Genomic DNA, 25,170 nt, shown 5'->3' with positions numbered 1-25,170 from the left:
TCTATCACGTGTTCTATTATGTGTTCTATCATGTGTTCTATCACGTGTTCTTTTATGTGTTCTTTCTCGTGTTCTATCACGTGTTCTATCACATGTTCTATCACGTGTTCTATCGTGTGTTCTATCACATGTTCTACCATGTGTTCTATCGCGTGTTCTATCACGTGTTCTGTCACGTGTTCTATCACATGTTCTATCACGTGTTCTATCACATGTTCTATCGCGTGTTCTATCACGTGTTCTATCACGTGTTCTATCACGTGTTCTATCACATGTTCTATCGCGTGTTCTATCACGTGTTCTATCACGTGTTCTATCACGTGTTCTATCACGTGTTCTATCACGTGTTCTATCACGTGTTCTATCACATGTTCTATCACGTGTTCTATCACATGTTCTATCGCGTGTTTTATCGCGTGTTCTATCACGTGTTCTATCATGTGTTCTATCGCGTGTTCTATCACGTGTTCTATCATGTGTTCTATCGCGTGTTCTATCACGTGTTCCATCACGTGTTCTATCACGTGTTCTATCACGTGTTCTATCATGTGTTCCATCACGTGTTCTATCACGTGTTCTATCACGTGTTCTATCACGTGTTCCATCACGTGTTCTATCACGTGTTCTATCACGTGTTCTATCATGTGTTCTATCACCTGTTCTATCACGTGTTCCATCACGTGTTCTATCACGTGTTCTATCACGTGTTCTATCACATGTTCTATCATGTGTTCTATCGCGTGTTCCATCACGTGTTCTATCACGTGTTCTATCACGTGTTCTATCACATGTTCTATCACGTGTTCTATTATGTGTTCTATCATGTGTTCTATCACGTGTTCTTTTATGTGTTCTTTCTCGTGTTCTATCACGTGTTCTATCACATGTTCTATCACGTGTTCTATCGTGTGTTCTATCACATGTTCTACCATGTGTTCTATCGCGTGTTCTATCACGTGTTCTGTCACGTGTTCTATCACATGTTCTATCACGTGTTCTATCACATGTTCTATCGCGTGTTCTATCACGTGTTCTATCACGTGTTCTATCACGTGTTCTATCACATGTTCTATCGCGTGTTCTATCACGTGTTCTATCACGTGTTCTATCACGTGTTCTATCACGTGTTCTATCACGTGTTCTATCACGTGTTCTATCACATGTTCTATCACGTGTTCTATCACATGTTCTATCGCGTGTTTTATCGCGTGTTCTATCACGTGTTCTATCATGTGTTCTATCGCGTGTTCTATCACGTGTTCTATCATGTGTTCTATCGCGTGTTCTATCACGTGTTCCATCACGTGTTCTATCACGTGTTCTATCACGTGTTCTATCATGTGTTCCATCACGTGTTCTATCACGTGTTCTATCACGTGTTCTATCACGTGTTCCATCACGTGTTCTATCACGTGTTCTATCACGTGTTCTATCATGTGTTCTATCACGTGTTCTATCACGTGTTCTATCATGTGTTCTATCACATGTTCTATCACGTGTTCCATCACGTGTTCTATCACGTGTTCTATCACGTGTTCTATCACATGTTCTATCATGTGTTCTATCGCGTGTTCCATCACGTGTTCTATCACGTGTTCTATCACGTGTTCTATCATGTGTTCTATCGCGTGTTCTATCGCGTGTTCTATCACGTGTTCCATCACGTGTTCTATCACGTGTTCTATCACGTGTTCTATCACATGTTCTATCATGTGTTCTATCGCGTGTTCCATCACGTGTTCTATCACGTGTTCTATCACGTGTTCTATCATGTGTTCTATCGCGTGTTCTATCGCGTGTTCTATCACGTGTTCCATCACGTGTTCTATCATGTGTTCTACCACGTGTTCTATCTGATCCGTGCTTGTGTGACCTCTGACCTCCAGTGACGGCTGAGTCCACTTCCTGCTTCTCGAACACGCCCTTGAGCGTGGGTGTAATGTTGGGCACAAACATGTAGCTGTGGGGGGCCGTGGCGACCACCTTCATGTGACTCAGTGGGGCCCCCAGGCTGAGGCCGACCACCGTGACCCCCGACTGCTTGATGAGGCGCGAGGCTTTGTAAACGGGGTCATCAGAGGCTTTCCCGCTCAGGACCACCAGGAACTGCCCGAAGCCCTGCTCGCCCCGACCTCCCGCCGCGGGCGTGAAGAAGTGGGCGGCGGCCTGCTCCAGGGCCGCGCCCAGTTTACGCTGCTCGTTGGGCTGAAGTTTTCGTTGTTTGAAGTTGCGCTTGATGTCGCTCAGCATCTTCTCTTTGGTCTGATGAGCGTTGAGCAGGAACTCCACCTTCACCGTGTCTCCGTACTGGGCCACGCCCACTCTGTAGGCGTCTGCACCCACGTTCAGCAGGGTCACCACCCGGGTCAGGAGCGAGCGCACCTGCCCAAACTCCTGCTGCGACACGCCACTGTCCACCAGGAAGAAGATGTCTGCAAACCTCTCTGCCAGGGCTGCAACAGAGCAAAGGTCAGGGGTCATCAGCTGTGTCAGGAGGTCAGGGGTCATCAGCTGTGTCAGGAGGTCAGGGGTCATCAGCTGTGTCAGGAGGTCAGGGGTCATCAGCTGTGTCAGGAGGTCAGAGGTCAGGGGTCATCAGCTGTGTCAGGAGGTCAGGGGTCATCAGCTTTGTCAGGAGGTCAGGGGTCATCAGCTGTGTCAGGAGGCCCGAGGTCATCAGCTGTGTCAGGAGGTCAGGGGTCATCAGCTGTGTCAGGAGGCCCGAGGTCAGGGGTCATCAGCTTTGTCAGGAGGTCAGGGGTCATCAGCTGTGTCAGGAGGCCCGAGGTCATCAGCTGTGTCAGGAGGTCAGGGGTCATCAGCTGTGTCAGGAGGCCCGAGGTCAGGGGTCATCAGCTGTGTCAGGAGGTCAGGGGTCATCAGCTGTGTCAGGAGATCAGGGGTCATCAGCTGTGTCAGGAGGCCCGAGGTCAGGGGTCATCAGCTGTGTCAGGAGGTCAGGGGTCATCAGCTGTGTCAGGAGGTCAGGGGTCATCAGCTGTGTCAGGATGTCAGGGGTCATCAGCTGTGTCAGGAGGTCAGGGGTCATCAGATGTGTCAGGAGGTCAGGGGTCATCAGCTGTGTCAGGAGGTCAGGGGTCATCAGCTGTGTCAGGAGGTCAGAGGTCAGGGGTCATCAGCTGTGTCAGGAGGTCAGGGGTCATCAGCTGTGTCAGGAGGTCAGGGGTCGTCAGCTCTGTCATGAGGTCAGGGGTCATCAGCTGTGTCAGGAGGTCAGAGGTCAGGGGTCATCAGCTGTGTCAGGAGGTCAGGGGTCATCAGCTGTGTCAGGAGGTCAGGGGTCGTCAGCTCTGTCATGAGGTCAGGGGTCATCAGCTGTGTCAGGAGGTCAGGGGTCATCAGCTCTGTCATGAGGTCAGGGGTCATCAGCTATGTCAGGAGGTCAGGGGTCATCAGCTGTGTCAGGAAGTCAAGGGTCATCAGCTGTGTCAGGAGGTCAGGGGTCATCAGCTGTGTCAGGAGGTCAGAGGTCAGGGGTCATTAGCTGTGTAAGTAGGTCAGAGGTCAGGGGTTATCAGCTGTATCAGGAAGTCAGGGGTCATCAGCTGTGTCAGGAGGTCAGGGGTCATCAGCTGTGTCAGGAGGTCAGAGGTCAGGGGTCATTAGCTGTGTAAGTAGGTCAGAGGTCAGGGGTTATCAGCTGTGTCAGGAGGTCAGGGGTCATCAGCTGTGTCAGGAGGTAAGGGTTCATCCTCATCTCCTCATCTCCTCGCTCCTCATCTCCTCATCTCCTCGCTCCTCATCTCCTCATCTCCTCGCTCCTCATCTCCTCGCTCCTCATCTCCTCATCTCCTCATCTCCTCATCTCCTCATCTCCTCATCTCCTCGCTCCTCATCTCCTCATCTCCTCATCTCCTCATCTCCTCATCTCCTCATCTCCTCGCTCCTCATCTCCTCGCTCCTCATCTCCTCATCTCCTCATCTCCTCATCTCCTCGCTCCTCATCTCCTCGCTCCTCATCTCCTCATCTCCTCATCTCCTCATCTCCTCGCTCCTCATCTCCTCATCTCCTCATCTCCTCATCTCCTCATCTCCTCATCTCCTCGCTCCTCATCTCCTCATCTCCTCATCTCCTCATCTCCTCATCTCCTCATCTCCTCGCTCCTCATCTCCTCGCTCCTCATCTCCTCATCTCCTCATCTCCTTGCTCCTCATCTCCTCGCACCTCATCTCCTCATCTCCTCATCTCCTCGCTCCTCGCTCCTCATCTCTCATCTCCTCGCTCCTCATCTCCTCATCCCCTCGCTCCTCATCTCCTCATCTCCTCATCTCCTCATCTCCTCGCTCCTCATCTCCTCATCTCCTCATCTCCTCATCTCCTCGCTCCTCATCTCCTCTCTCCTCGCTCCTCATCTCCTCATCTCCTCGCTCCTCATCTCCTTGCTCCTCATCTCCTCGCTCCTCATCTCCTCGCTTCTCATCTCCTCATCTCCTCATCTCCTCGCTCCTCATCTCCTCATCTCCTCATCCCCTCGCTCCTCGCTCCTCATCTCCTTGCTCCTCATCTCCTCGCTCCTCTCTCCTCGCTCCTCATCTCCTCATCTCCTCTCTCCTCATCTCCTCTCTCCTCGCTCCTCATCTCCTCATCTCCTTGCTCCTCATCTCCTCGTCTCCTCATCTCCTCACTCCTCATCTCCTCGCTCCTCGTCTCCTCATCTCCTCATCTCCTCATCTCCTCGCTCCTCATCCCCTCATCTCCTCGCTCCTCATCCCCTCATCTCCTCGCTCCTTATCTCCTCATCTCCTCTCTCCTCATCTCCTCTCTCCTCGCTCCTCATCTCCTCATCTCCTCGCTCCTCATCTCCTCGTCTCCTCATCTCCTCACTCCTCATCTCCTCGCTCCTCATCCCCTCATCTCCTCGCTCCTCATCCCCTCATCTCCTCGCTCCTCATCTCCTCGCTCCTCGCTCCTCATCTCTTCGCTCCTCGTCTCCTCGTCTCCTCGGTCCTCGTCTCCTCATCTCCTCACTCCTCATCTCCTCGCTCCTCGTCCCCTCATCTCCTCGCTCCTCATCCCCTCATCTCCTCGCTCCTCATCTCCTCTCTCCTCGCTTCTCATCTCCTCATCTCCTCGCTCCTCATCTCCTCATCTCCTCATCCCCTCGCTCCTCGCTCCTCATCTCCTTGCTCCTCATCTCCTCGCTCCTCTCTCCTTGCTCCTCATCTCCTCGTCTCATCGTCTCCTCGCTCCTCATCTCCTCATCTCCTCTCTCCTCATCTCCTCTCTCCTCACTCCTCATCTCCTCGCTCCTCGTCTCCTCATCTCCTCGCTCCTCATCTCCTCATCTCCTCGCTCCTCATCCCCTCATCTCCTCGCTCCTCATCCCCTCATCTCCTCGCTCCTTATCTCCTCATCTCCTCTCTCCTCATCTCCTCTCTCCTCGCTCCTCATCTCCTCATCGCCTCGCTCCTCATCTCCTCGTCTCCTCATCTCCTCACTCCTCATCTCCTCGCTCCTCGTCTCCTCATCTCCTCGCTCCTCATCTCCTCATCTCCTCGCTCCTCATCCCCTCATCTCCTCGCTCCTCATCCCCTCATCTCCTCGCTCCTCATCTCCTCATCTCTTCGCTCCTCGTCTCCTCGTCTCCTCGGTCCTCGTCTCCTCATCTCCTCACTCCTCATCTCCTCGCTCCTCGTCTCCTCATCTCCTCGCTCCTCATCTCCTCATCTCCTCGCTCCTCATCCCCTCATCTCCTCGCTCCTCATCCCCTCATCTCCTCGCTCCTCATCTCCTCTCTCCTCGCTCCTCATCTCCTCATCCCTCATCTCCTCGTCTCCTCATCTCCTCACTCCTCATCTCCTCGCTCCTCGTCTCCTCATCTCCTCGCTCCTCATCTCCTCATCTCCTCGCTCCTCATCCCCTCATCTCCTCGCTCCTCATCCCCTCATCTCCTCGCTCCTTATCTCCTCATCTCCTCTCTCCTCATCTCCTCTCTCCTCGCTCCTCATCTCCTCATCTCCTCGCTCCTCATCTCCTCGTCTCCTCATCTCCTCACTCCTCATCTCCTCGCTCCTCGTCTCCTCATCTCCTCGCTCCTCATCTCCTCATCTCCTCGCTCCTCATCCCCTCATCTCCTCGCTCCTCATCCCCTCATCTCCTCGCTCCTTATCTCCTCATCTCCTCTCTCCTCATCTCCTCTCTCCTCGCTCCTCATCTCCTCATCTCCTCGCTCCTCATCTCCTCGTCTCCTCATCTCCTCACTCCTCATCTCCTCGCTCCTCGTCTCCTCATCTCCTCGCTCCTCATCTCCTCATCTCCTCGCTCCTCATCCCCTCATCTCCTCGCTCCTCATCTCCTCGCTCCTCGCTCCTCATCTCCTCGCTCCTCGTCTCCTCATCTCCTCGCTCCTCATCTCCTCATCTCCTCGCTCCTCATCCCCTCATCTCCTCGCTCCTCATCCCCTCATCTCCTCGCTCCTCATCTCCTCATCTCCTCTCTCCTCATCTCCTCTCTCCTCGCTCCTCATCTCCTCATCTCCTCGCTCCTCATCTCTTCGCTCCTCGTCTCCTCGTCTCCTCGGTCCTCGTCTCCTCATCTCCTCACTCCTCATCTCCTCGCTCCTCGTCTCCTCATCTCCTCGCTCCTCATCTCCTCATCTCCTCGCTCCTCATCCCCTCATCTCCTCGCTCCTCATCCCCTCATCTCCTCATCTCCTCTCTCCTCATCTCCTCTCTCCTCATCTCCTCTCTCCTCGCTCCTCATCTCCTCATCTCCTCGCTCCTCATCTCCTCGTCTCCTCATCTCCTCACTCCTCATCTCCTCGCTCCTCATCCCCTCATCTCCTCGCTCCTCATCTCCTCGCTCCTCGCTCCTCATCTCCTCGCTCCTCGTCTCCTCGTCTCCTCGCTCCTCATCTCCTCATCTCCTCATCTCCTCGCTCCTCGCTCCTCATCTCCTCGTCTCCTCGCTCCTCGTCTCCTCACCTGCTCGTATGTCCTCCATGGACACACACACGGTCTGCAGCAGTCCCTCCGTCAGCCTCTGAAGAGCTTGATACGAGTCGATCTTGAGCATGAACCTCTGGAAGGGTCTGGAGGCGATGTCCTGGAGCTGTCCCACGTTGGCTTGTCCCACTCCGATGGTGAAGACCAGGACTCCCATCTGCTTGAGGGCCTGCGCCGGGTCCAGCACCTGGTCCGTGGAGTCTCCGTCCGTGATGACCACAGCGATCTGAGGGACTCTCTGGTCCAGCCTGCTGCCGGCCCCTGCACTGAAGTACTGCGTCCTGATGAAGTCCAGGGCCTTGCCGGTCTCGGTTCCTCCGGCGCGGTACGGGAACTTGTCCAGCTCGTCCAGCACGCTCTTCTTGTCCAGGTGATCTTTGAGGAGGAACTCTTGGATCGGCTCGTCGCTGAACTGCGCCAGACCCACGCGCACCTGCCGACGCCACAATCACGTCATAATCAAACACATCCTTGTGTCCTCGTCTGTCCTCACCTTGTCCTCGTTTGTCCTCGTCTGTCCTCGTCTGTCCTCACCTTGTCCTCTCCGATGTCCAGCCCGGTGACCACGCTCTTGAGGAACGTTCTCATCTCTTCAAAGTTGCTCGTTCCGATACTGGACGAGCCGTCGACCAAGAACACGATGTCAGCGACTGTCGCTTTGGCACATTCTGAAACACAGAGCCCCATCAGAGCCAGAACCTCTCATATGGAATGAAACCTCTCATATGGAATGAAACCTCTCATATGGAATGAAACCTCTCATATGGAATGAAACCTCTCATATGGAATGAAACCTCTCATATGGAATGAAACCTCTCATATGGAATGAAACCTCTCATATGGAATGAAACCTCTCATATGGAATGAAACCTCTCATATGGAATGAAACCTCTCATATGGAATGACCTCCTGTCTGGTGCCCGTGCCTAAGACACCGCGCCCCAAAGACCTCAACAGCTTCAGGCCGGTGTCTCTCACGTCCTGATGAAGACACTGGAGCTGGTCCTGGACCACCTCCGCTCCACTGTGAGCTCAGCCATGGACCCGCTGCAGTTTGCATACGTCCTGACATCGGAGTGGAGGACGCCGTCATCTCCTGCTGCACCGCTCTCTCTCTCACCTGGAGAAGCCTGGCAGCTCTGTGAGGATCCTGTTCTTTCATCTCTCCAGCGCCTTCAACACCATCAGCTCCTGAGGGACAAGCTGGAGACGGCTCCTGAGGGACAAGCTGGAGACGGCTCCTGAGGGACAAGCTGGAGACGGCTCCTGAGGGACAAGCTGGAGACGGCTGGTGTGGAGTACGACCTGCAGAGTGGATCCTGGACCACCTCACAGACCGACCCCAGTTTGTGAGAGCCCGGAACTGTGTGTCTGACACTCGGACCTGCAGTGTGGGGGACCTGCAGTGTAAGGGACCTGCAGTGTGGGGGACCTGCAGTGTGAGGGACCTGCAGTGTGAGGGACCTGCAGTGTGAGGGACCTGCAGTGTGAGGGACCTGCAGTGTGAGGGACCTGCAGTGTGAGGGACCTGCAGTGTGGGGGACCTGCAGTGTGGGGGACCTGCAGTGTGAGGGACCTGCAGTGTGGAGGACCTGCAGTGTGAGGGACCTGCAGTGTGAGGGACCTGCAGTGTGAGGGACCTGCAGTGTGGGGGACTTGCAGTGTGAGGGACCTGCAGTGTGGGGGACCTGCAGTGTGGAGGACCTGCAGTGTGAGGGACCTGCAGTGTGGAGGACCTGCAGTGTGAGGGACCTGCAGTGTGGGGGACCTGCAGTGTGGGGGACCTGCAGTGTGAGGGACCTGCAGTGTGGAGGACCTGCAGTGTGAGGGACCTGCAGTGTGAGGGACCTGCAGTGTGAGGGACCTGCAGTGTGGGGGACTTGCAGTGTGAGGGACCTGCAGTGTGGGGGACCTGCAGTGTGAAGGACCTGCAGTGTGAGGGACCTGCAGTGTGGAGGACCTGCAGTGTGAGGGACCTGCAGTGTGGAGGACCTGCAGTGTGAGGGACCTGCAGTGTGAGGGACCTGCAGTGTGAGGGACCTGCAGTGTGGGGGACCTGCAGTGTGAGGGACCTGCAGTGAGGGACCTGCAGTGTGGGACCTGCAGTGTGGGGGACCTGCAGTGTGGAGGACCTGCAGTGTGGAGGACCTGCATTGTGAAGGACCTGCAGTGTGAGGGACCTGCAGTGTGAAGGACCTGCAGTGTGAGGGACCTGCAGTGAGGGACCTGCAGTGTGGCACCTGCAGTGTGGGGGACCTGCAGTGTGGAGGACCTGCAGTGTGGGGGACCTGCAGTGTGGGGGACCTGCAGTGTGAGGGACCTGCAGTGTGGAGGACCTGCAGTGTGAAGGACCTGCAGTGTGAGGGACCTGCAGTGTGAGGGACCTGCAGTGTGGAGGACCTGCAGTGTGAGGGACCTGCAGTGTGAGGGACCTGCAGTGTGGAGGACCTGCAGTGTGAAGGACCTGCAGTGTGAGGGACCTGCAGTGTGAGGGACCTGCAGTGTGAGGGACCTGCAGTGTGAGGGACCTGCAGTGTGGGGGACCTGCAGTGTGAAGGACCTGCAGTGTGAGGGACCTGCAGTGTGAGGGACCTGCAGTGTGGGGGACCTGCAGTGTGGAGGACCTGCAGTGTGAGGGACCTGCAGTGTGGGGGACTTGCAGTGTGAGGGACCTGCAGTGTGGGGGACCTGCAGTGTGAAGGACCTGCAGTGTGAGGGACCTGCAGTGTGGAGGACCTGCAGTGTGGGGGACCTGCAGTGTGGGACCTGCAGTGTGGAGGACCTGCAGTGTGTGGGACCTGCAGTGTGTGGGACCTGCAGTGTGAGGGACCTGCAGTGTGAGGGACCTGCAGTGTGGGGGACCTGCAGTGTGGAGGACCTGCAGTGTGGGGGACCTGCAGTGTGGAGGACCTGCAGTGTGAGGGACCTGCAGTGAGGGACCTGCAGTGTGGGACCTGCAGTGTGGGGGACCTGCAGTGTGAGGGACCTGCAGTGAGGGACCTGCAGTGTGGGACCTGCAGTGTGAGGGACCTGCAGTGTGGAGGACCTGCAGTGTGGGGGACCTGCAGTGTGAGGGACCTGCAGTGTGGGGGACCTGCAGTGTGAGGGACCTGCAGTGTGAGGGACCTGCAGTGTGAGGGACCTGCAGTGTGAAGGACCTGCAATGTGGGGGACCTGCAGTGTGAGGGACCTGCAGTGTGAGGGACCTGCAGTGTGGGGGGCCTGCAGTGTGGGGGACCTGCAGTGTGGGGGACCTGCAGTGTGAAGGATCTGCAGTGTGAGGGATCTGCAGTGTGGGGGACCTGCAGTGTGGGGGACCTGCAGTGTGAGGGACCTGCAGTGTGAGGGATCTGCAGTGTGGGGGACCTGCAGTGTGAAGGATCTGCAGTGTGGGGGACCTGCAGTGTGGGGGATCTGCAGTGTGGGGCCCCTGCAGTGTGAGGGACCTGCAGTGTGAGGGACCTGCAGTGTGAGGGACCTGCAGTGTGGGGGACCTGCAGTGTGAAGGACCTGCAGTGTGAGGGACCTGCAGTGTGAGGGACCTGCAGTGTGAGGGACCTGCAGTGTGAGGGACCTGCAATGTGGGGGACCTGCAGTGTGAAGGACCTGCAGTGTGGGGGACCTGCAGTGTGAGGGACCTGCAGTGAGGGACCTGCAGTGTGAGGGACCTGCAGTGTGAGGGACCTGCAGTGTGAGGGACCTGCAGTGAGGGACCTGCAGTGTGGGACCTGCAGTGTGGGGGCCCTGCAGTGCGAGGGACCTGCAGTGTGAGGGACCTGCAGTGAGGGACCTGCAGTGTGGGACCTGCAGTGTGGGGCCCCTGCAGTGCGAGGGACCTGCAGTGTGGGGGACCTGCAGTGTGGGGGACCTGCAGTGTGGGACCTGCAGTGTGGGGGACCTGCAGTGTGGGGGCCCTGCAGTGCGAGGGACCTGCAGTGTGGGGGACCTGCAGTGTGGGGGAGCTGCAGTGTGGGACCTGCAGTGTGGGGGACCTGCAGTGTGGGGGCCCCAGGGCACTGTCCTCGCGCCCTGTCTCTTCACCCTCTACACTGCAGACCTCAGACATGGACAGCTGTGTCCTGCAGAAGTTCTCTGACCACTCTGCCATCATCAGACTCATCACAGACGATGATGTGGAGGACAGAGGACAAAGGACAGAGGACAAAGGACAGAGGACAGAGGACTGGAGAAGAACCTTCTCCTCATCAACGCAGAAGATCAAGGACAGGCCACGCCCCCCTCACCAGTGAACATCCAGGGACGGGACAGGCCACGCCCCCCTCACCAGTGAACATCCAGGGACGGGACAGGCCACGCCCCCCTCACCAGTGAACATCCAGGGACGGGACAGGCCACGCCCCCCTCACCAGTGAACATCCAGGGACGGGACAGGCCACGCCCCCCTCACCAGTGAACATCCAGGGACGGGACAGGCAACGCCCCCCTCACCAGTGAACATCCAGGGACGGGACAGGCCACGCCCCCCTCACCAGTGAACATCCAGGGACGGGACAGGCCACGCCCCCCTCACCAGTGAACATCCAGGGACGGGACAGGCAACGCCCCCCTCACCAGTGAACATCCAGGGACGGGACAGGCCACGCCCCCCTCACCAGTGAACATCCAGGGACGGGACAGGCCACGCCCCCCTCACCAGTGAACATCCAGGGACGGGACATTGAGACAGTGACTCATACAAGGACCTGGTGTTTCATCTGAACCACAAACTGGACTCACAACACAGACTGAAGACAGTTAAACTGAGACATGTTCACGTCTTCAGATGCTTCACGTTCTAATGTTCTAAGGTCATTAGTGCCATTTCTGACTTTTATGAACTCAGGGACGACAGGTGTTACACCTGTCACCGATCAGCTCCTGTAAATTCATTTGGACACTGCCCTGTCAGACCTGGTTTAGACCTGGTTCAGACCTGGTTTAGACCTGGTTCAGGACCTGGTTCAGACCTGGTTTAGACCTGGTTTAGACCTGGTTCAGACCTGGTTCAGACCTGGTTCAGGACCTGGTTCAGACCTGGTTCAGACCTGGTTCAGGACCTGGTTCAGACCTGGTTCAGGACCTGGTTCAGACCTGGTTCAGACCTGGTTTAGACCTGGTTTAGACCTGGTTTAGACCTGGTTTAGACCTGGTTTAGACCTGGTTCAGACCTGGTTCAGACCTGGTTAAGGACCTGGTTCAGACCTGGTTCAGACCTGGTTTAGACCTGGTTCAGACCTGGTTCAGACCTGGTTCAGGACCTGGTTTAGACCTGGTTCAGACCTGGTTCAGACCTGGTTTAGACCTGGTTTAGACCTGGTTTAGACCTGGTTTAGACCTGGTTTAGACCTGGTTCAGACCTGGTTCAGACCTGGTTTAGACCTGGTTTAGACCTGGTTTAGACCTGGTTTAGACCTGGTTTAGACCTGGTTCAGACCTGGTTCAGACCTGGTTTAGACCTGGTTTAGACCTGGTTCAGACCTGGTTTAGACCTGGTTAAGGACCTGGTTCAGACCTGGTTCAGACCTGGTTCAGGACCTGGTTCAGACCTGGTTCAGACCTGGTTCAGACCTGGTTCAGACCTGGTTCAGGACCTGGTTTAGACCTGGTTCAGACCTGGTTCAGACCTGGTTCAGGACCTGGTTCAGACCTGGTTTAGACCTGGTTCAGACCTGGTTTAGACCTGGTTCAGGACCTGGTTCAGACCTGGTTTAGACCTGGTTTAGACCTGGTTCAGACCTGGTTCAGACCTGGTTCAGACCTGGTTCAGGACCTGGTTCAGACCTGGTTCAGACCTGGTTCAGGACCTGGTTCAGACCTGGTTCAGGACCTGGTTCAGACCTGGTTCAGACCTGGTTTAGACCTGGTTTAGACCTGGTTTAGACCTGGTTTAGACCTGGTTCAGACCTGGTTCAGACCTGGTTTAGACCTGGTTAAGGACCTGGTTCAGGACCTGGTTCAGACCTGGTTCAGGACCTGGTTCAGACCTGGTTCAGACCTGGTTCAGACCTGGTTCAGACCTGGTTCAGGACCTGGTTTAGACCTGGTTCAGACCTGGTTCAGACCTGGTTCAGACCTGGTTCAGACCTGGTTTAGACCTGGTTTAGACCTGGTTCAGACCTGGTTCAGGACCTGGTTTAGACCTGGTTCAGGACCTGGTTCAGACCTGGTTCAGACCTGGTTCAGACCTGGTTCAGACCTGGTTCAGACCTGGTTTAGACCTGGTTCAGACCCGGTTCAGGACCTGGTTTAGACCTGGTTCAGACCCGGTTCAGGACCTGGTTTAGACCTGGTTCAGACCTGGTTTAGACCTGGTTCAGACCTGGTTCAGACCTGGTTCAGACCTGGTTCAGACCTGGTTTAGACCTGGTTCAGACCTGGTTCAGACCTGGTTCAGACCTGGTTCAGACCTGGTTCAGACCTGGTTCAGACCTGGTTCAGACCTGGTTTAGTCCTGGTTCAGACCTGGTTCAGACCTGGTTCAGACCTGGTTTAGACCTGGTTCAGACCTGGTTCAGACCTGGTTCAGACCTGGTTCAGACCTGGTTTAGACCTGGTTCAGACCTGGTTCAGACCTGGTTCAGACCTGGTTCAGACCTGGTTCAGGACCTGGTTCAGACCTGGTTTAGACCTGGTTCAGACCCGGTTCAGACCTGGTTCAGGACCTGGTTCAGACCTGGTTCAGACCTGGTTCAGACCCGGTTTAGACCTGGTTCAGACCTGGTTCAGACCTGGTTCAGACCTGGTTTAGACCTGGTTTAGACCTGGTTTAGACCTGGTTTAGACCTGGTTCAGGACCTGGTTCAGACCTGGTTCAGACCTGGTTCAGACCTGGTTTAGACCTGGTTCAGATCTGGTTCAGGACCTGGTTCAGACCTGGTTCAGACCTGGTTCGGACCTGGTTCAGACCTGGTTCAGACCTGGTTCAGGACCTGGTTTAGACCTGGTTCAGGACCTGGTTCAGACCTGGTTCAGACCTGGTTCAGACCTGGTTCAGACCTGGTTCAGGACCTGGTTCAGACCTGGTTCAGACCTGGTTCAGACCTGGTTTAGACCTGGTTCAGACCTGGTTAAGACCTGGTTCAGGACCTGGTTCAGACCTGGTTCAGACCTGGTTCAGACCTGGTTCAGACCTGGTTTAGACCTGGTTCAGACCTGGTTCAGACCTGGTTCAGACCTGGTTCAGGACCTGGTTTAGACCTGGTTCAGGACCTGGTTTAGACCTGGTTCAGACCTGGTTTAGACCTGGTTCAGACCTGGTTTAGACCTGGTTCAGACCTGGTTCAGACCTGGTTCAGACCTGGTTCAGACCTGGTTCAGACCTGGTTCAGACCTGGTTCAGACCTGGTTCAGACCTGGTTCAGGACCTGGTTCAGACCTGGTTTAGACCTGGTTCAGACCCGGTTCAGACCTGGTTCAGGACCTGGTTCAGACCTGGTTCAGACCTGGTTCAGACCCGGTTCAGACCTGGTTTAGACCTGGTTCAGACCTGGTTCAGACCTGGTTCAGGACCTGGTTCAGACCTGGTTCAGACCTGGTTCAGACCTGGTTCAGACCTGGTTCAGACCTGGTTCAGGACCTGGTTCAGGACCTGGTTCAGACCTGGTTCAGATCTGGTTCAGGACCTGGTTCAGACCTGGTTCAGACCTGGTTCAGACCTGGTTCAGACCTGGTTCAGACCTGGTTCAGACCTGGTTCAGGACCTGGTTTAGACCTGGTTCAGACCTGGTTTAGACCTGGTTCAGACCTGGTTCAGACCTGGTTCAGACCTGGTTCAGACCTGGTTCAGACCTGGTTTAGACCTGGTTTAGACCTGGTTCAGACCTGGTTTAGACCTGGTTCAGACCTGGTTCAGACCTGGTTCAGACCTGGTTTAGACCTGGTTCAGACCTGGTTTAGACCTGGTTAAGGACCTGGTTCAGACCTGGTTCAGACCTGGTTCAGACCTGGTTCAGACCTGGTTCAGACCTGGTTCAGACCTGGTTCAGACCTGGTTTAGACCTGGTTCAGACCTGGTTAAGACCTGGTTCAGGACCTGGTTCAGACCTGGTTCAGACCTGGTTCAGACCTGGTTCAGACCTGGTTCAGACCTGGTTTAGACCTGGTTCAGACCTGGTTCAGACCTGGTTCAGACCTGGTTCAGGACCTGGTTTAGACCTGGTTCAGGACCTGGTTTAGACCTGGTTCAGACCTGGTTTAGACCTGGTTCAGACCTGGTTTAGACCTGGTTCAGACCTGGTTCAGACCTGGTTCAGACCTGGTTCAGACCTGGTTTAGACCTGGTTCAGACCTGGTTCAGACCTGGTTTAGACCTGGTTCAGACCTGGTTCAGACCTGGTTCAGACCTGGTTCAGACCTGGTTTAGACCTGGTTCAGACCTGGTTCAGACCTGGTTTAGACCTGGTTCAGACCTGGTTCAGACCTGGTTCAGACCTGGTTCAGACATGGTTCAGACCTGGTTCAGACCTGGTTTAGACCTGGTTTAGACCTGGTTTAGACCTGGTTTAGACCTGGTTCAGACATGGTTCAGACCTGGTTCAGGACCTGGTTTAGACCTGGTTCAGGACCTGGTTTAGACCTGGTTCAGACCTGGTTCAGACCTGGTTTAGACCTGGTTCAGACCTGGTTCAGACCTGGTTCAGACCTGGTTCAGACCTGGTTTAGACCTGGTTTAGACCTGGTTTAGACCTGGTTTAGACCTGGTTTAGACATGGTTCAGACCTGGTTCAGACCTGGTTTAGACCTGGTTTAGACCTGGTTTAGACCTGGTTTAGACCTGGTTCAGACATGGTTCAGACCTGGTTCAGGACCTGGTTTAGACCTGGTTCAGGACCTGGTTTAGACCTGGTTCAGACCTGGTTTACCTGCGGACAGCTGCATGGTCTGCCTCTTGGCCTCTACGGTGGTGCACAGGGTCTGGACGATGTTGAGCGAGATGCCCTGCAGCGCGCTGAAGTCGGACACGCTGTAGACGTTGTTGTCGGCGATTTCTCGCAGCTGCTCCTCGTCCGCGTCTTTGATACCGATGGCGTAGAGCACGATGCCGCGCTCTTTCAGCCGCTCCGCCTCCATCATCACATCGTCCTGGGACTTCCCGTCGGTGATGACCACTGCGATCTGCGGCACGTTCTGGTCGGCTCTGCTGCCGGCCGTCACGGTGAAGGCCTCGGTCAACAGGAAGTCCAGGCCCAGCCCGGTGTGCGTGCCGCCGCCCATGTACGGCAGGCGGCCGATGGCGTCCAGGATGCGCTCCTTGCTCTGGTGCGTGTTCAGGTAGAACTCGGTGCGTGGCGTGTTGCTGAACTGGACCAGGCCCACGCGGACGTGATCCGGCCCAACGTCAAAGCTGCTCAGCAGAGACGACAGGAAGCGCCGGATCTGCTCAAAGTTCTGAGCGCCGATGCTCCACGAGCCGTCCACCAGGAAGACCAGGTCCGCCACGGCCTCCTGTTTACAGACTGTGAACGGGGTCAGGGGTCAGGCCGGGTTCAGGCCGGGTTCAGGCCGGGTTCAGGCCGGGTTTGGTACCGGGTTTGGTGGTTCTTCTTGTGAGAAGATCCAAGCTCAGTGAGGTTCGGCCAAACTAAAGCGAAAAGCGTGACTGAAGCTGTGAAGCTCGTGAAAAGTTGTGGTGAAAAGCGTGAGCAACGTCCAGAAGAATCACATCGTTTTTTATTCCACTTTATTCAGAATCAAAGCGTTGACAGAGTGAACAAAGAAGATCAGAGCAAAAAGACCTGATCTGGACCTCATTTGGACCTCATTTGGACCTTAGGACTCACGAGGACCGAGTCCAGACCTGGTCCAGAAGAAGTCTTTTGATCCTGTGTTTGACCTTCAGCTCCAGTTTGTGGCAAAAGAAAAAGCTGTGAAGCTGAAGCAGCCGAGCCAGTGTGACCCCAGTATGACCCCAGTGTGACCCCAGTATGACCCCAGTGTGACCCCAGTGTGACCCCAGTATGACCCCAGTGTGACCCCAGTATGACCCCAGTGTGACCCCAGTATGACCCCAGTGTGACCCCAGTGTGACCCCAGTGTGACCCCAGTGTGACCCCAGTGTGACCCCAGTGTGACCCCAGTATGACCCCAGTGTGACCCCAGTATGACCCCAGTGTGACCCCAGTATGACCCCAGTATGACCCCAGTGTGACCCCAGTATTACCCCAGTGTGACCCCAGTATGACCCCAGTGTGACCCCAGTATGACCCCAGTGTGACCCCAGTATGACCCCAGTGTGACCCCAGTATGACCCCAGTGTGACCCCAGTGTGACCCTAGTGTGACCCCAGTATGACCCCAGTGTGACCCCAGTGTGACCCCAGTGTGACCCCAGTATGACCCCAGTGTGACCCCAGTGTGACCCCAGTATGACCCCAGTGTGACCCCAGTGTGACCTCAGTGTGACCTCAGTGTGACCTCAGTGTGACCCCAGTGTGACCTCAGTGTGACCCCAGTGTGACCCCAGTGTGACCTCAGTGTGACCCCAGTGTGACCCCGGGCCACTCTCACCTGTTTTTTGGGCCTGATTGGACGGCATCAGAATCAGGATCTGGACAAGGAACTGGACCGAGAGCAGTGACCGTCGAAGTGCCATGTCCAAAGACCTGAAACAGAGAAGTCCTTAATGACTGATAAGATCATGACCTAAAGGATAAGATTATGACCTAAAGGATAAGATCATGACCTAAAGGATAAGATTATGACCTAAAGGATAAGATCATGACCTGAAGGATGAGATCATGACCTAAAGGATAAGATTATGACCTAAAGGATAAGATCATGACCTAAAGGATAAGATCATGACCCAAAGGATAAGATCATGACCTAAAGGATAAGATCATGACCTAAAGGATAAGATCATGACCTGAAGGATGAGATCATGACCTAAAGGATAAGATTATGACCTAAAGGATAAGATCATGACCTAAAGGATAAGATCATGACCCAAAGGATAAGATCATGACCTAAAGGATAAGATCATGACCTAAAGGATAAGATCATGACCTGAAGGATGAGATCATGACCTAAAGGATAAGATTATGACCTAAAGGATAAGATCATGACCTAAAGGATAAGATCATGACCCAAAGGATAAGATCATGACCTAAAGGATAAGATCATGACCTAAAGGATAAGATTATGACCTAAAGGATAAGATCAGGACCTAAAGGATAAGATCATGACCTGAAGGATAAGATCATGACCTGAAGGATAAGATCATGACCTAAAGGATAAGATTATGACCTAAAGGATAAGATCAGGACCTAAAGGATAAGATCATGACCTGAAGGATAAGATCATGACCTGAAGGATTAGATCATGACCTAAAGGATAAGATCATGACCTAAAGGATAAGATCATGACCTGAAGGATAAGATCATGACCTAAAGGATAAGAGCATGACCTAAATGATAAGATTGTGACCCTAACCCAGGCGAGCCGACTGTCTGAGGCCTCGAAGAGGAAGCAAGGAAAGAAGCTACTGCCAAATACTACAACGAGTGCCACGCCCTGCCAGTGATCTGACCCCTGAGCCACGCCCTGCCAGTGATCTGACCCCTGAGCCACGCCCTGCCAGTGATCTGACCCCTGAGCCACGCCCTGCCAGTGATTAGACCCCTGAGCCACGCCCTGCCAGTGATCTGACCCCTGAGCCACGCCCTGCCAGTGATCTGACCCCTGAGCCACGCCCTGCCAGTGATCTGACCCCTGAGCCACGCCCTGCCAGTGATCTGACCCCTGAGCCACGCCCTGCCAGTGATCTGACCCCTGAGCCACGCCCTGCCAGTGATCTGACCCCTGAGCCACGCCCTGCCAGTGATCTGACCCCTGAGCCACGCCCTGCCAGTGATCTGACCCCTGAGCCACGCCCTGCCAGTGATTAGACCCCTGAGCCACGCCCTGCCAGTGATCTGACCCTTGAGCCACGCCCTGCCAGTGATCTGACCCCTGAGCCACGCCCTGCCAGTGATCTGACCCCTGAGCCACGCCCTGCCAGTGATCTGACCCCTGAGCCACGCCCTGCCAGTGATTAGACCCCTGAGCCACGCCCTGCCAGTGATCTGACCCCTGAGCCACGCCCTGCCAGTGATCTGACCCCTGAGCCACGCCCTGCCAGTGATCTGACCCCTGAGCCACGCCCTGCCAGTGATCTGACCCCTGAGCCACGCCCTGCCAGTGATCTGACCCCTGAGCCACGCCTTGCCAGTGATATGACCCCTGAGCCACGCCCTGCCAGTGATTAGACCCCTGAGCCACGCCCTGCCAGTGATCTGACCCCTGAGCCACGCCCTGCCAGTGATCTGACCCCTGAGCCACGCCCTGCCAGTGATCTGACCCCTGAGCCACGCCCTGCCAGTGATCTGACCCCTGAGCCACGCCCTGCCAGTGATTAGACCCCTGAGCCACGCCCTGCCAGTGATTAGACCCCTGAGCCACGCCCTGCCAGTGATCTGACCCCTGAGCCACGCCCTGCCAGTGATCTGACCCCTGAGCCACGCCCTGCCAGTGATTAGACCCCTGAGCCACGCCCTGCCAGTGATTAGACCCCTGAGCCACGCCCTGCCAGTGATCTGACCCCTGAGCCACGCCCTGCCAGTGATCTGACCCTGCAGGAGGAGACACAGACCACAGATGTTAAGACACGAAAGCTCCTGACCACCCTGAGACTGGACACTAGCCGTAAGGAAGGAGGCGGGACTAACGAGTGTGAGAAACACTTTCCAGGACGAAACGTCCAAGATCCATAAGTACATCAAGGACAAGGCTGCTACAGAGGACGTGCTCAGAGAATGTCTCAGACAATGAGGATGACACACCCTTACATGGGAGGACACGCCCTTACATGGGAGGACACGCCCTTACATGGGAGGACACGCCCCTACATGGGAGGATACGCCCCTACATGGGAGGACACGCCCCTACATGGGAGGACACGCCCCTACATGGAAGGACACGCCCCTACATGGGAGGATACGCCCCTACATGGAAGGACACGCCCCTACATGGGAGGATACGCCCCTACATGGGAGGACACGCCCCTACATGGGAGGACACGCCCCTACATAGGAGGACAAGCCCCTACATGGGAGGATACGCCCCTACATGGGAGGACACGCCCCTACATGGGAGGACACGCCCCTACATGGGAGGACACGCCCCTACATAGGAGGACAAGCCCCTACATGGGAGGACACGCCCCTACATGGGAAGACACGCCCCTACATGGGAGGACACGCCCCTACATGGGAGGACACGCCCCTACATGGGAGGATACGCCCCTACATGGGAGGACACGCCCCTACATGGGAAGACACGCCCCTACATGGGAGGATACGCCCCTACATAGGAGGACAAGCCCCTACATGGGAGGACACGCCCCTACATGGGAAGTCACGCCCCTACATGGGAGGACACGCCCCTACATGGGAAGTCACGCCCCTACATGGGAGGACACGCGTGTCACAGAGCGCCCTCCAGGGGGCGTGTCGCAGGGCGCCCTCCAGGGGGCGTGTCACAGAGCGCCCTCCAGGGGGCGTGTCGCAGGGCGCCCTCCAGGGGGCGTGTCACAGAGCGCCCTCCAGGGGGCGTGTCACAGAGCGCCCTCCAGGGGCATGTCACAGAGCGCCCTCCAGGGGCGTGTCCTCCAGGGGCGTGTCACAGAGCGCCCTCCAGGGGCGTGCCCTCCAGGGGCGTGCCCTCCAGGGGCGTGTCCTCCAGGGGCGTGTCCTCCAGGGGCGTGTCACAGAGCGTTGTGCAGCTGGATCAAAGACACTGAGGAGAAGATTCTGAGCAGGACAAAAGATGAAGAGAAAGAGTTACAGAGATGATCTTTGTTTAAAAGAGAATCCTCTTTAAACACAAATGTGGGATTAAGGTTCATCAGTGATGAGGAGCTAACAATAGGATTTCTGCAGCTGTCGGGGTAACAAAGAAGAATAGTTTAAAGTGGAACTTAAAACAGTACAAACAAATAAATAAACAGACTATTATCAGGAGGCTCCGCCTGGTGGGCGTGGCTTACTCAGAGTAGGATAAACATCTTCTCAGACGAGATCCACAGATTGAGAAAGACTTTTGGATTAAAGTGGAAACAGAGTCCAGACGATACGATTGAATCTTTGTCTACGATGGAACTCTCCTGGAGGATCCAAGGTGACGCCGCCTGGTCAAAGGGTCTTTCTCTGGATGTTCTAGTCTCATCGTCTCTGCGTTTACACAGAAAAGACCTGAAGGATCTCGTCCAAGTGTGACACATCAACACATGGGATCTTGGCAAATGTGTGATTGCGTTTTCATATTTTCAGTTGAGCAAGTGAAGCTGTGGTGAGGTTTGAGCCGACCTCTCCCCAACATGAGCCGTCAATCACAGAGGAGCCGTCAATCACAGAGGAGCCGTCAATCACAGAGGATCAGCTTCAGATGATCGTGGACCATGTGGTTCATAAATGTCCTGGTTCTGAAAGTCAAATGTTATCTGTCGGAGTCTGAGGAGCAAACGTTTCCAGAGCCGCTTCAGATCAAAGAACCAAAGAGACATTTATTCTGAAACCGCATCACCCACAATCCCCCAGGGCAGCTGCTCACTTCCTGTTCTGTGTCTGCCCACATGAGAGGAACATGAGAAGAACATGAGAGGAACATGAGAGGAACATGAGAGGAACATGAGAAGAACATGAGAGGAACATGAGAGGAACATGAGAGGAACATGAGGGGAACATGAGAGGAACATGAGAGGAACATGAGAGGAACATGAGAGGAACATGAGGGGAACATGAGAGGAACATGAGAGGAACATGAGAGGAACATGAGAGGAACATGAGGGGAACATGAGAAGAACATGAGAGGAACGTGAGAAGAACATGAGAGGAACATGAGAGGAACATGAGAGGAACATGAGGGGAACATGAGAGGAACATGAGAGGAACATGAGGGGAACATGAGAGGAACATGAGAGGAACATGAGAGGAACATGAGAGGAACATGAGAGGAACATGAGAGGAACATGAGGGGAACATGAGAAGAACATGAGAGGAACATGAGAAGAACATGAGAGGAACATGAGAGGAACATGAGAGGAACATGAGAGGAACATGAGAGGAACATGAGAGGAACATGAGAGGAACATGAGAGGAACATGAGAGGAACATGAGGGGAACATGAGAGGAACATGAGAGGAACATGAGAGGAACATGAGGGGAACATGAGAAGAACATGAGAGGAACATGAGAGGAACATGAGAGGAACATGAGAGGAACATGAGAGGAACATGAGGGGAACATGAGAAGAACATGAGAGGAACATGAGAGGAACATGAGAGGAACATGAGAAGAACATGAGAAGAACATGAGAGGAACATGAGAGGAACATGAGAGGAACATGAGGGGAACATGAGAGGAACATGAGGGGAACATGAGAGGAACATGAGAGGAACATGAGAGGAACATGAGAAGAACATGAGAGGAACATGAGAGGAACATGAGAGGAACATGAGAGGAACATGAGGGGAACATGAGAGGAACATGAGGGGAACATGAGAGGAACATGAGAGGAACATGAGAAGAACATGAGAGGAACATGAGAAGAACATGAGAGGAACATGAGAGGAACATGAGAAGAACATGAGAGGAACATGAGAAGAACATGAGAGAAACATGAGAGGAACATGAGAGGAACATGAGAAGAACATGAGAGGAACATGAGAGGAACATGAGAGGAACATGAGAAGAACATGAGAGGAACATGAGAGGAACATGAGAGGAACATGAGAAGAACATGAGAGGAACATGAGAGGAACATGAGGGGAACATGAGAGGAACATGAGGGGAACATGAGAGGAACATGAGGGGAACATGAGAGGAACATGAGAGGAACATGAGAAGAACATGAGAGGAACATGAGAAGAACATGAGAGGAACATGAGAGGAACATGAGAGGAACATGAGAAGAACATGAGAGGAACATGAGAAGAACATGAGAGAAACATGAGAGGAACATGAGAGGAACATGAGAGGAACATGAGAGGAACATGAGAAGAACATGAGAAGAACATGAGAGGAACATGAGAGGAACATGAGAAGAACATGAGAGGAACATGAGAGGAACATGAGAGGAACATGAGAAGAACATGAGAGGAACATGAGAAGAACATGAGAGGAACATGAGAGGAACATGAGAGGAACATGAGAGGAACATGAGAGGAACATGAGAAGAACATGAGAGGAACATGAGAGGAACATGAGAAGAACATGAGAGGAACATGAGAAGAACATGAGAGGAACATGAGAGGAACATGAGAAGAACATGAGAGGAACATGAGAAGAACATGAGAGGAACATGAGAGGAACATGAGAAGAACATGAGAGGAACATGAGAGGAACATGAGAGGAACATGAGAAGAACATGAGAGGAACATGAGAAGAACATGAGAGGAACATGAGAGGAACATGAGAAGAACATGAGAGGAACATGAGAGGAACATGAGAGGAACATGAGAAGAACATGAGAAGAACATGAGAGGAACATGAGAGGAACATGAGAGGAACATGAGAGGAACATGAGAAGAACATGAGAGGAACATGAGAAGAACATGAGAGGAACATGAGAGGAACATGAGAAGAACATGAGAGGAACATGAGAGGAACATGAGGGGAACATGAGAGGAACATGAGGGGAACATGAGAGGAACATGAGAGGAACATGAGAAGAACATGAGAGGAACATGAGAGGAACATGAGAGGAACATGAGAAGAACATGAGAGGAACATGAGAGGAACATGAGAGGAACATGAGAAGAACATGAGAGGAACATGAGAGGAACATGAGAAGAACATGAGAAGAACATGAGAGGAACATGAGAAGAACATGAGAAGAACATGAGAGGAACATGAGAAGAACATGAGAGGAACATGAGAGGAACATGAGAGGAACATGAGAGGAACATGAGAAGAACATGAGAGGAACATGAGAGGAACATGAGAGGAACATGAGAGGAACATGAGAGGAACATGAGAAGAACATGAGAGGAACATGAGAGGAACATGAGGGGAACATGAGAAGAACATGAGAGGAACATGAGAGGAACATGAGAAGAACATGAGAAGAACATGAGAGGAACATGAGAAGAACATGAGAAGAACATGAGAGGAACATGAGAAGAACATGAGAGGAACATGAGAGGAACATGAGAGGAACATGAGAGGAACATGAGAAGAACATGAGAGGAACATGAGAGGAACATGAGAGGAACATGAGAGGAACATGAGAGGAACATGAGAAGAACATGAGAGGAACATGAGAGGAACATGAGGGGAACATGAGAGGAACATGAGAGGAACATGAGAGGAACATGAGAGGAACATGAGAGGAACATGAGAAGAACATGAGAGGAACATGAGAGGAACATGAGAAGAACATGAGAGGAACATGAGAGGAACATGAGGGGAACATGAGAGGAACATGAGAGGAACATGAGAAGAACATGAGAGGAACATGAGAGGAACATGAGAAGAACATGAGAGGAACATGAGAGGAACATGAGAAGAACATGAGAGGAACATGAGAGGAACATGAGAAGAACATGAGAGGAACATGAGAGGAACATGAGAGGAACATGAGAAGAACATGAGAGGAACATGAGAGGAACATGAGAGGAACATGAGAGGAACATGAGAAGAACATGAGAGGAACATGAGAGGAACATGAGAAGAACATGAGAAGAACATGAGAGGAACATGAGAAGAACATGAGAAGAACATGAGAGGAACATGAGAGGAACATGAGAGGAACATGAGAAGAACATGAGAGGAACATGAGAGGAACATGAGAGGAACATGAGAGGAACATGAGAAGAACATGAGAGGAACATGAGAGGAACATGAGGGGAACATGAGAGGAACATGAGAGGAACATGAGAAGAACATGAGAGGAACATGAGAAGAACATGAGAGGAACATGAGAGGAACATGAGAGGAACATGAGAGGAACATGAGAGGAACATGAGAGGAACATGAGAAGAACATGAGAGGAACATGAGAAGAACATGAGAGGAACATGAGAAGAACATGAGGGGAACATGAGAGGAACATGAGAGGAACATGAGAGGAACATGAGAGGAACATGAGAGGAACATGAGAAGAACATGAGAGGAACATGAGAGGAACATGAGGGGAACATGAGAAGAACATGAGAGGAACATGAGAGGAACATG

At 53.8% G+C, this 25,170-nt stretch overlaps 1 protein-coding gene across 1 annotated transcript in view; it reads right to left on the bottom strand.

Annotated features, from left to right (window-relative positions):
- The window catches only part of col6a4a (collagen, type VI, alpha 4a), a 147,303-nt gene that overhangs the window by 107,158 nt on the left and 14,975 nt on the right, over positions 1 to 25,170 (bottom strand). Inside the window, exons 2-6 of the mRNA XM_072451392.1 lie at positions 17,472 to 17,566; positions 15,828 to 16,421; positions 7,501 to 7,634; positions 6,946 to 7,399; positions 1,881 to 2,453 (exon numbers count right to left, since the gene is read on the bottom strand). Coding sequence (XP_072307493.1) covers positions 1,881 to 2,453; positions 6,946 to 7,399; positions 7,501 to 7,634; positions 15,828 to 16,421; positions 17,472 to 17,556 — 1,840 coding nt within the window. The 5' untranslated portion in view covers positions 17,557 to 17,566. The remainder of the gene's footprint in view (positions 1 to 1,880; positions 2,454 to 6,945; positions 7,400 to 7,500; positions 7,635 to 15,827; positions 16,422 to 17,471; positions 17,567 to 25,170) is intronic.

This window comes from Eucyclogobius newberryi, unplaced genomic scaffold, assembly GCF_026437365.1.
Source record: "Eucyclogobius newberryi isolate DKJ021-1_F unplaced genomic scaffold, fEucNew1.0.hap1 SCAF_184, whole genome shotgun sequence".
NCBI classification, from domain to species: domain Eukaryota; kingdom Metazoa; phylum Chordata; class Actinopteri; order Gobiiformes; family Gobiidae; genus Eucyclogobius; species Eucyclogobius newberryi.
Note: the sequence above shows the minus strand (reverse complement) of the source record. Positions and strands in the feature narration are given on the sequence as shown.